This window comes from Simochromis diagramma, unplaced genomic scaffold (assembly GCF_900408965.1).
Source record: "Simochromis diagramma unplaced genomic scaffold, fSimDia1.1 OVJJ01000583.1, whole genome shotgun sequence".
In the NCBI taxonomy this organism is placed as follows: Eukaryota; Metazoa; Chordata; class Actinopteri; order Cichliformes; family Cichlidae; genus Simochromis; species Simochromis diagramma.
The window spans coordinates 796,906-809,061 of NW_024387285.1; the positions used below are offsets into that span (position 1 = coordinate 796,906).

The 12,156-nt window shown below is 41.6% G+C and overlaps 1 protein-coding gene across 2 annotated transcripts in view; it reads left to right on the forward strand.

Moving 5' to 3' along the window:
• The first annotated feature begins 5,529 nt into the window (after nucleotides 1–5,529).
• adamts3 (ADAM metallopeptidase with thrombospondin type 1 motif, 3) overlaps nucleotides 5,530–12,156 on the forward strand; it is a 130,019-nt gene continuing 123,392 nt past the window's right edge. Inside the window, exons 1-2 of one of the 2 annotated variants that reach the window (XM_040003439.1) lie at nucleotides 5,530–5,920; nucleotides 6,297–6,318. In XM_040003439.1, coding sequence (XP_039859373.1) covers nucleotides 5,867–5,920; nucleotides 6,297–6,318 — 76 coding nt within the window. In that variant the 5' untranslated portion in view covers nucleotides 5,530–5,866. The remainder of the gene's footprint in view (nucleotides 5,921–6,296; nucleotides 6,319–12,156) is intronic. The other variant, XM_040003441.1, reaches the window with a different exon arrangement.

Here is a 12,156-nt window from a genome sequence, read left to right on the forward strand (position 1 = left end):
AAAGGAAGCAGTTTGCTTGTTGCACATTGCTTTGTCGGTGATGGTTGGCGTCTAGTTAGCATTCCAGTCTCCGGTTGCCTAGGTAACCCTTTAATGTAGTTACCAGTCTGTTCTATGCCAGTCAGTGGTATACCCTCCTCTGACTCAGGACGCATCGACTTCACAGTTTTCCTGCATCTGTGGCCCCTGCGCTGCTAGTTCATTCCTTTGCTTCCACTTTTTATCAGTGTTTCAGAAATTGTTGTTAGCTCTTAACAAACTGTTAAATTTGAGTATTTTTTTTAGGAAATAAAAGCCTATATCACTTAGGAGGTTAATCATTTCAAGGCCCCTCAGATTCACCTGGTGAACTTCTAGAGGTGACGTGAACCTTGGGTTGGGAACCTCTGGATTTAACTGCAAGTTCAAACTACGTATAACCCGAGCACCTTTACCACCTACATCAGTCTACCACCAATGAAGCATTCAGAAACAATTAGAACGTTCTAGAAAGTCTGCAGTGACTTTTACTCAAGAACAGACTCTGGATACTTACAGTAACATTTGCTGCATAAAAACACATCTTCGAGCTCCACAGTGTTACATTGTTACATTTGGGTTGTAATTTGCAGAATGTTGGAGTTCTAATAGTACAGGCCATGCTGATGTTAAAGCTAATCAATATTTATATTTGTATAAATCTAACGGTTATCTTACAAATTTGGGCTCCCTATCAATGCCTACTTGGTAAGTTGATATTCGACTGAGACATTTAGGCTAATGTGTTCCTCTTAAAGTGCAATCCACTCCAATCCATTACTACAGAAAACAATCATGTGGTACCATTAGGAGCAAAGTGACTGACAAAAAATTAGAATGAGAGACATAAGAAAAACATACCTGCGTGTCCATGTGAACCCCAGTCAGTAGGATGAGGATTAAAGGCAGATTAAAGTTCATATTATTGCAGTTTTATTGGTGCACCCCCTACCCAGATAATGGATGCAGTGCTGCGTCTTTTATAGCAGAGCTTTTATAGAGGAACTGTGCTTTTCTCAGAAATACCTTTGTCATAATGCTGGATATTTTAACACTAACAGATGCAGCATCATAGCCAAATGCACAAACTAGATAAAATAAAACATAGCAATTTGATTTTCCCAAAAACACATTTTATTCATTAGTGTGGAAATTTCACAACAATTTTCTTCTCATGACTCCCAGCTTGTTCTCAGGAGCTGTCACTGTTCTTTCTTTGTGTTTCCCGTCTCTGTCATCATCACATTTACCGTCAGTCTGCATGTCTGAGTTGATATTTAGTTTTTCAGTGTTTCTTTGTTTCACTTTGAAGGTTTTCTCGTTTCTCTTGTCGTGGCTTTACTTTGTAGCTGTGCCACATGTCATATCTAACAGACTCTTTAAATGAGACCCTGAGGCAGCGATGTCTTATTTAGTTAAATGCTGCTCCCTCAGCTCCTCGTGTCTCTACCTCACCTCCTCTGTCCTCATCATTAGTGCTAGGGACTAAAACTGGAGGTGAGGAGCTGAGAGGAAGAGTTGAGGATGTGCAGTTTGAGAAATGAGGAGGAGCGTCGTTCTTTGGACTTTTTGGATTGGCCGATAAAACCTTGTTTGGTTTGTTAACTTTAATCTTCCTACATTTGGATGGTCACTCCATCTCAAACACAGACGTTCTAACAGTTGGTTACCTCTTCTGTGTCTTGGTCTTTTGTCCAACCATGTGTTTAATGTTAGGAAAATAGGGGAGTATTGTTCTTTCTGGTGGTACAATCAGTTTGACCCTGTACCTGGGTGTGGGGGCCTCGTCTCAGGAGTTACAAGACTGGTTACAGTTAGACATGATCTGTTATATTAATTAATGTTGACTTCTTATTTACTGCCAACAAAACTCACTTGAGTTGTGAATCATACAAAGAAGAAAGATTATAATCCTTCTTTGGTGAAATTTGCTCACAGCTCATCTCAGGTCAAATGGGGGGATTATGACACTATATGTGTGTGTACTTATTGCAGTTTGCAACTACACAGAATGAAGCTTTAACCTATGCAGATGAGTTCTCCAATCACATGTAGGTCCACGCAGATGCTGAATGTTGATAGGTTAAACAATTACCCAGAACAGGAAAGGGTAAGGGACTAACAATGGAGTTCACAATGTAGGACAGGGGTGTCAAACTCCAGACCTCGGGGGCCGGTGTCCTGCAGGTTTTAGATCTCACCCTGGGTCAACACACCTGAATCACATGATTAGTTCATTCCAGGCTTCTGGAGAACTTCAGGACATGTTGAGGAGGTAATTTTACCCATTTAAATCAGCTGTGTTGGATCAAGGACACATCCAAAACCTGCAGGACACCGGCCCTCGAGGCCTGGAGTTCCACACCTGTGATGTAGAAGAAAGACTGCAAAAAACACATCAAATATCAAACAAAGAGCATGAAAAGTCACAGACCGCCTCCAGTGGACACTTTTCACTCTAATGCTCTGTTTTGCTTCAGCTCTTTGTATGTTCAAACTTCAGTCTTCTCTGAAAGAACAGCACAAGCTGGCCAGTTGTTTGTGAGACTGCCCCCTGGTGACAGTAGGCAGTTACAGCACTTGTCAGTGATGGTGTGGAAAATAAAGCATCTTGGACATTTCACACTAGAACAGTGGTTCTTAACCTTGTTGGAGATACTGAACCCCACCAGTTTCATATGTGCATTCACTGAACCCCTCTTTAGTGAAAAATAAAATGTGATTTTTTTCAAATTCAAGACATAGATATGTTTTTTACTGGTGCACAAAATGAGCCATGCATGTGACGGCAGAGGCTCTGCTGAACCCCTAAAATCCGACTCACCGAACCCCTAGGGCTCGATCGAACCCAGGTTAAGAACCACTGCACTAGAACCATTTACATACTCATGTGACTTTGTGAAACTTTTTTAGTTTTTAGAAATTCTAATAGACTCCATTTTTTCATAAAAATGTGGAGTCTTCTTCACACACAAAGGAGAATTGCATGCTTCCCCTAGGCAGTATCATTAGGAGGCATAAGATACACTTTCACTGCTATGCAGATGACACCCACCTTTATCTATCCATGAAGCCAGATAACACACACCAATTAGTTAAACTGCAGGAATGTCTTCACCTCCTAGGACCTGGCGTCCACATATGTGGACATCACATTTTGGGATGTCTAGACCAAAATACTCAATTTTGCTCTACAAGTGCCTGATATCCACTTACAAGGACGTTTTACTGCTACTGTTCTATCGAAATTTAAAACGAATGTCCTCTTATGTGGATCTCGAATTTCCTCAGAAACAAAAATAGTAAATGGCCTGTATTTGTATAGCGCTTTACACTACATTCAGTCATTCACCCATTCACACACACATTCACACACTGGTGATGAAGCTACATTGTAGCCACAGCTGCCCTGGGGTGCACTGACAGAGGCGAGGCTGCCGGACACTGGCGCCACCGGGCCCTCTGACCACCACCAAATCAGGTTACAGACACTATAAATGCAGCTGTAGCTTCAAAGAAAACTAAAAAGTGAAGCCAGCTAAAGTCCTTAAACCTGTGGACTCTGTTAATAACCACTAGGAGGCAATAACTGTGGATGCAAAAAGATTTCCAGTCCTATGGAAGTGCACAGGAAAAATGGCCCTGAGCCCTGATGAGTTTATGGGCTCAGTCACTCATTCTGGGTCACATAAAATAAAACTTAATTTCATTTTGTGTCCATTTTGATTATTCTGCTTTTTAGAATGGAAAACCATTATTTTCAGAACACTAAGATCATTTCAAGGCTCCATATCCAGACTTCACTAACCAGCAGGTGTGATCCCTCTGGCTGTATTTGTCCAAGGTCCAGTCTCTACTTGGCTGTCCATTGAGTTGTGTTACTCTGCATCCCTGTTCTGTGGAGCCCCACTCACCAATGTTAATCTCATACTGCTCAATATCTTTGCACATAAGAAATTTAGTTTTATTATACAGTACTTGTATTTATACTATACAGACAAAAGTACTGGCCACTTGCATAGTAAACCTACAGAAACTGCTTCTCCATGCAAACCCATGCCATGAAGCTGCTGATGCAGAGTTTGTGTGCTGAGGTTTATGCCAGAGGAGGTACTGTGTTTAGCACCAGCAAGAAGGTCGTTGGTTCAAATCCAGTCTGGAGCCTTTCTGTGTGGAGTGTGTATGTTCTCCCAGTATCTCTCTGGATAATCCAGCTTCCTCCTAAAACGTGCACGGTGTCAGGTTAATATGTGACTTTAAATTGAACATAGATGCGAATGGTTGTTTGTCCCCTTGTGTTGACTCTGATGCAGACGTGTCCAGGATGCCTCTCTCCTCTCACAGCCAGGAGAAAATGGATGGAGGTTTGGAATTCTGCAGCTATCGAATCAGCAGAGTGACTGTCATGCGCTACGTCTCTCAGCAACCCTGCTCTGTAACTTTACACGATCTGCCACTTCATGTCTGAGTTGCTGTGGTTCTTAAACACTTCCACTGATATCACTTGCAGCTGATGTGTAGGAGGGCACGCTTTGTGTCATCCTCCTGTGGAAAAATGGACTGAAAACACTCAAATATTAAAAGGTTTGGCCCGACACCTCTGTCCATATAGTTCATTATTTAAAAATCCCACTTGCTACTCCATGAAATGTTGAATATGCTGTACTTTGTACAACATAATATTTATTCTAAAGCTCTAGTTGCTTTTTTGCTTTGCAGTTTTCTCTGCTAATCCAGTCCAGAGTCACGGTTGGCCTGGAGCCTATCCCAGCTGTCACAGGCAGGGCAGGACACACCTGCCAGGACTAACACAGAGGGACGGACAGCCACTGACATCCACACTCACACTGTGAGTGGGTGAATCAGCCCACTTAGATTCACCCATTAACCAAGCATGCATGTCAGTGGATTTAAACCCAGGACTGCAACAGTTTTAAAAAATCTAAATCCAGAATATATAATTCAGTATTAGACGTTTTCTACACATGAAAGTCATTAATTATAATCCAATAATATGAACAGTATCCTGCACAATGTGTAGTTTTAATTGAAGTTATCACTTAAGCAGCAGTTTATCTAAGTGAAGAGTATTTTTCCCCACTTTGGAGCCACTTTTCATCTAATACCATCCGTGTTAGAACAATCAGGAGAATCTATTTATACAACTACTTTCTTCCACGTGTTTCCTCTGGTCCTCCGTGGGTTCTCGGTGACCCACGGTACGCGCCACTAAAGAACAAGAAATTGATTTTAAATAAATACCTGATCCTGCGCTGGCCTGTAATTCTTCTTCGCGGGATTTTTGCTGGCATCGTTAGAGTTCATAGGTTTCTTGTTGTTTGTTGAGTCGCTCACTTGTGTGTGGTGAGATGAGGGAGGGGTATGGGGGTTGGGTTCTTCATCCTCCTCCTCCTCCTCCTGTCCCTCCATGTGTTCGGACTCACATAGTGACGTCACACAGGGCTGGTCTTGCGTTTATTAGCCAGCGGAGCCTGGTGCCAGGTTGCAAGAGCTACACACTGCTGCTCTGTCCGGTCACGGCAGAGAGGGGTGTCCTACTAACTTCACCAAAACTTTCACGAAACTCAGTCATCAGAAAAACACTGACTGAATGACAAAAGTGTCGCAACTCGCTTCACTCCTGCTTTAATGAAACTTTAACTACTTTATGTTGCTTCTTATTTTTTCTGATTTTTACCTAAGACCGAGGCACTGGCCGCACATCCAGTTTGATAAGTTTTGAATGAGCCGGGTCACGTTTGCGTAAAGATTTTTGTCTCTTTTTTCCCCCTTATTTTAATTTCACGTTGGGATAACGTTTTTTGTTTTTTGTCATTTAAGACTCGTGATGGCTGTCCTGTCACTAGCTTTACTACTTGTAGGACTGACTTCAGCTGCCAAGGTAAGTGTCTGCACCGCTTCGCTTTTGCCTCCTTTTACGCATATAAATAAATAAATGCGCGCAGTTTGACTGAATCCCGTCAATATTAAACGAATTCAGCTGTAAAGCGGAGAAAAAGTGGAACGACACAACTACAAGGCTCTAAACTTTCGGCTCTGTAAACTTGAACACTTCTGTGAAACACACGTTGACACTGCAGACGTCTGAGTTTTGCCCTTTGGATGTAAAACAGGTATTTTCGGACTTTTTACAAGCAGCGCGGCTCACAGAAAACTCCAGAGCTGTTGTGTTGTTACCGCTGGACATCTCAGACTCTGATCTATCATTTCCTTCTGGCGTGTGCCGCATTTAACGAGCTCTTTTCTCTCTTTTACAGGCTGGTGGAGTAGATAGAGAGGGTAAGTCTGGCTTTATTTGTGTTCGTTTTGTTAATAATTAGATGTGTGTAGAAAAAAGGCAGAGGAGTTTCTCCCCAGGCAGAGAAGAAACTCATGAGGACAACTTGGTTCACTGAGATCAAAGTGGGAGGGGAGTTTGTGTGTGAGGAGCTCTGTAATATACCCCCTCGCCCTCCCCTAGCACCCTACACACAGAGTCCTCTATCACACATACACACTTATATTGCATGAGCAAGCTGCTTCAAGGGCTTTGTTATACAGGAAAGAAAATTCCTCCTCGAGATCCTGAACATCTGTTATTCATTCTGAGGTTAAGGAACAAGTGAGCTGCAGCAGTGTCCACGTAGGATCCTTTTACACCGGCCCTTATCTTCTGAACGCCTCCGGGGCCCTCACACAGCAAGATGACAGCTGACTGCGGGCTGAGCATTTGTGGTTCCCCGTTGCTTGTAGTGAGCCACTGTTTGCTCCATGTGGTCATTATCGGCCTTGTAAAGCAGTTTCCTTGCTCATTTGGCGAGGCCTTTCTTAATTTGCCACTTCTGTAACTTTTACAAGCAGATTTCTTTGGCTTAGATTTCATTTTCTCTGGTCTCATATAACAGATGAAAAAGTAACTATTGGTTCTGTTACTATTTGTAAAACTGAGTGAGCTCAGGTTGAATTGTAAGGGATGGGAAGCAGAAGGTAAACATGGGGAGGACATCAAGCAAAAGGTCATTTCTGCTGAAATATAATGAAGCAAATAAAATTCTTTCCTAGTGAAGGTCAGACCCTGATTGGTTTTATGGTTAACTCCTGACGATCATCCTCATTCCCAGGGCATCAAACGCTGCCTTTGGCCTCTTTTAAATACATCCAGCGGTGGCAGCTGTAACTTGCCACATATGGCTGCGTGGTCAGGATCCCTCGACGTCACATTTAAATCCACTTGTGAGTGTAATTTCTCAAAAGGCAGGGTTAGATTTGTGAAAAGGAATATTTCATCCCTAAACTGAGCTAAACCACGATTGAAAACAAACTCTCCTTGCTGTTGGCAACCAGTATCACCAAGGCACGTGTCGGGGTGTAAAGCATAATTATATAACTGTAACTGTAATGTAATCGCATTACAAATTCAGTAATTACATGACCGGCACAATTATGTTGTTACTCTTGTGACAAAGTTTCTTCAGTTATTTGGATAGAAAGAAAAAACACACCAAAAAAGCAGAAAGTAACGAGTAATTTAGTAATCCATTACTTTCCTTGGAATACCTCTATGATGTCACCTGTGTGTGAGTGCTAAATGGTTTCACATTCCCACCTCACCTCATTGGTCCAACGTTTGTTGTGATTATGTTCGTCTCATCTGAGGGGCTAAAATGTCTCATTGCAGCCAGCAGGTGACCGAGGGGCGGGGCAACGCGAATAAGCTGCAAAGCTGTTCTAGCAAAATTTAAGAGTAAAAGTACAGAGTTGGAAATTTGCATTATGAGATAAATTGTTGCTTCCACCAAATTTCTTGCCGATGTCTTGATCAACGTTTAATGAATCTTCTTCATGAGAAAGTCCACTTTTCTCCACAGTAAGAACAAAGTTTGATTTAAGCTTGAAAACATAAACAATGGAAGAGAATTGTCCCACTTGACTGTAGTTTTATGCAGCTCACTGTGAGTTTAGCCTCAGCTTTCTGTCACCTGCTGTCTCCTGGTCCAGCTCCACTACTTTAAAGCTGCGGCGGTCAAAGCCATAAAGCTAAATCAGAGCTGTGCTTTGGTAAAGTCTTGTTACCTCCTCCTTCTTCTTCGATGATAGTTCATCAGTGCTCTGATAACATGTTGTCACATTCTTCATGTATTTACTGGTAGCATTTCAGTCAGCAAAAAGGATGGAAAAAGAGCCTGTTTGACAAATTCAGGGTTGCTGATTGTGTGTCTGTCTCATCTCACTGCATTTCCCTGTGAACAGGCTCCATCAGCCTCAACAGCAAATTATAGCAATTTCATGCTGTTTAGATGGTTTGGTGACTCTAAAGAAAGTAAAAGGATCAAGAAAATTTGCACAAATGTGTATTTGATGACTCTAAGGTGAATAATGTTTTGGTTTTTATTTGTTATTTCCTTATTTCTTTGCTCTTGTCTGGCAGCTGGATGTGTCAGGGCTCAGCTGATGCTAAGGTGTGTTTTTAACCACAGAGCCTATCAGCTGGTGGCAACTGAAAAATCAGTCCAAAGTATTTTAGTAAGGTGGCGACACTGCTGGGGGGAGGAATGGCACCTCTGTGAAACACCCTGTGATGTGGTGTTACAGTGATGGTGCTAGAGAGCGTTTTAACTTTTTCCACAGTCTTTGGTAGAAATGTAGCTGGGACAGGCCACGGCACACGAGTCACACTCATTCATACCATTGAGTGAGGCCTCGGTACAGTTTTACTTTTTTATTATCTCATTTATTCACGATTTCTCTCTTTTGATTGGTCACTCGTCGTTATCTTGAAGCACCACTGTTTCATTCTGTGTAGAGAAACCTCCCAGTGCCTCGAGCATTACTCCTAGCAGGCTTTCAGGAGGTAAAGGGTTAAAGATGGATGATCTAAAAATGTGTTCAGAAACACTTGACTCCATCCATCCTTGTTGTGGTAACCTTGTTTCCTTGCTTTGCTTTCAAATATGGTCGGACTGCTCTTTGAACAGACTGGTTCATTTCCAGTTCACGTAAACTGTGATATTCAAGGTGCTGTTGAAGCACCCGGATCTTTCTTTGGTGTTTCTGAGTTTAGGACAAAAGCTGCTTATTTCTAGCACGGTGCCTTTATCTGTGAAGTGGCAATTGATTGAATTTTCTGTGTTCAGTTTCACAAACTGAGGTAATACATCAGCCAATGAGCAGAGCCAAGTCTCTGAGGTGTACAATACCTCATATATCGCTGACAAATTAAAGGAAAAATAGTACGAAGTGTTTTAGGGTAGTAAAGTGTCGACACTGACAGATGGAGGAATGTCACCTTTATGAAACAAACTCTGTGATGTTGTGTTAGAGAGCCATTTAAACTTTTCCTTTAAAATGTCCAGTCTTTGGTAGACATGTAGCTGGAGCGGGCATTTTTCACGATTTTTCTCTTTTGATTGGTCACTCGTCGTTACCTTGAAGCACCACTGTATCATTCTGTGTAGAGAATTTGAAGGCAGTTTTTTCCTGATGGTTCCCACTAAGGTTTTATTTCTGTGTTTTGATTCATCAGCCTCTGTTGGAAGAGTCAGTCGATCAAATGCATGTCTCAGCTCAACTTTACGAAACTGCTGCCCATGTGCTTTGTATTTCTTTGTACATGTTTTGCTCTATATGGACAACTGCAGCAGAAGTTTGTGACATGTATATTTGTGGTGGTTGGATAAGATGAGCAGTGTCAGCGAACCTTTCAGTTAAATGCCAGGATTTGATGTTCTCACACATCAAGAGCAAACCTGTGAAAAGGCAACATTTAGAAACAACATTCAGCAGCAATGCAAATGGAATAACTGAGAGCAGAGGGACCATCTTCTCTGATTAACTGGGAAGTCAGCTTGAAAGATCGCTCAGTGTCTGCACACAGGCCCTTAACCGCCAAGCTACAAACGTCGCTTTTTGCTTTTGTTACGCACATTTTCTTGTGGTTCAAAATTCCACATTCAACTCCAAATAGCAAACAAGACTAGAAGAGACAGGAAAAAAGAGAGAAATCAAAGATAAAGTCAACATAACTATATCCAGAAAACCAGAATTATGGAGCTTAATTAGGATTAACTGCTGAATTTGAAGAGCGATTGCTTTGGCTGATGTGTCAAAGTGCCACTGAGGTATAATATTTTTGATCAGGAGTGTATTCCAGTATTTCATTGCTGTTGCAGCTGGTCTGGCCCCTCATAGATTCTCTTTTGCATTCATTGTGCTTCTGTACTATCGTCGCCAGAACTTTTCACTCTGACAGAGAGAATATAAGTTAAATGGACACAGGACAGAAAAGAAATCAGAAAATGGATTTTAACTGACTCTTTTGTGACACTGAGGGATTTGTGTTTGAAGGTCTTTGGTGGGTAACCCTTGAGAATAGGGGTGCAACAATACTCGTATCGATATTGAACCGTTCGATACAGTGCTTTCGGTTCTGTACGCATATGTATCGAACAATACAAAATTTGTAATTTATTTTATCAACTTTCCTTCTGACGATGCTGTCTGTGTTGAGCGCTCAGTGGATCTGCGTTCGACTACTCCGCCTAGGCTGCACTGTCGAGCGCAGATCCACTGAGCGCAGCACAAGCTAGCAAGACAGAAGCTAAGCTCATTGCAACATGGCAAATTGAACCTCCCCCACCCTCATTCAGATCTGACGTTTGGAACTATTTTGGTCTTCATGTGACATATGACCCTGAAGGTAAGCGCGTCATGGACAAAAGTAAAACAGTATGTCGGATGTGCCACGCAATGCTCAATTTGTGGGAACTAGTGCGTTAGCGCAGTTAGCTCGTTAAGGTGTTGACACCGTCCAGCCCCACCCACGGGGCGATCCACGGTAGCTAGTTACCCGAGATTTGCCGCGTTATGGCGTCAACGAGATTAACGCTGACAGCACTAGTGGGAACACAACGAATATGACTGCACATTTACTCCGACATCATCCTAGTGCAAAGACAAGTGGAAGCAGACAAAAACAACAAGCAGCATGCTACAAACTTTACCCGAGTCATTTAGACAGCCGTTAGCACCTGATTCTCCTTATGGGGACCTGATATGTTTAATATGCTGCTGAGAATATAGCCCAGAAGAAGCTATAGTATAGCTTTTATTTTGGAAAGAGCCATTTCTCTGTAATAAACTCTCTTTTCCAAAGATGAGTGATTTCTCCATCAGATTTATTTTTTATTACTTTGTTGTTTCAGCAACATTAAATTTAAAAACGGTACTTTTGAGTTAAAATATATATTTATAATTTTAATAAATGACAAATTAAAAAGGCATGAACATTTTTTGTATCGAAAAAAATATCAAACCGTGAATTTTGTGTATCGTTGCAGCCCTACTTGAGAGATATATTGTGAGTGCTGTGTGGTTGTATTCATTCAGTGCATTTCATCTTTTACTTGTATTGTTGGGACTCGTGCTTTTTGTAAGTAAAGCTACAGCCTTCCTGTTAGACGACCTTGTAAAACACCTGTATATGTTTCTGTTTCTTTTCTTTAAACTTCTTTTCTTTAAACTTCTCTCTTTTATGTATAAAGTCTGTGATTCTAATCGTACTTCTTGTGAAGTATGTTTGTCTTACTTTGTTTTCATTTAGTACAGGTTGTTTGGGTCTAACATGTGCAGCTCTGTTCACTTACCTCATCGTTCCAGAGTGAATCTGTACCCTGGTCCGACAAACTTAAAGTAAATGTTCCCTTTAAGCAGAACATCTCGGTTTTCACACTCTCCACTGCAAATGGAGCTCTGTCAGATAATAATGGGAATACTGGGATACTCCAACAAAACACGTCACACAGACAACCACTGTAATTATGTGTAAAATGATCACTTAGTGAGAACAATACATGCAACAGGATGTTTTTATTTTTTTCTGTCATGCAGCCTCTGCCTGTGCAAGCAGGCATAAATAAACTCTGTCAACCTAATGAGGATGCTAAGTTAGCGAAAGGTGACCCGAAGTCTGATCGCTGCTGTGAGAGCGATGCTTTTTTTTCCACATTAAAGGAAACAAAAAGAGTGTTTAATTAAAAACCGAATACCTGCCCAGCAGATTATTTTAGCTGGTAAATGTCTGGATCCAGTACAGTCCTCCAAAAAGCCTCTGTTCTCCTGCAGGTTTGGATCAGTTTTTGT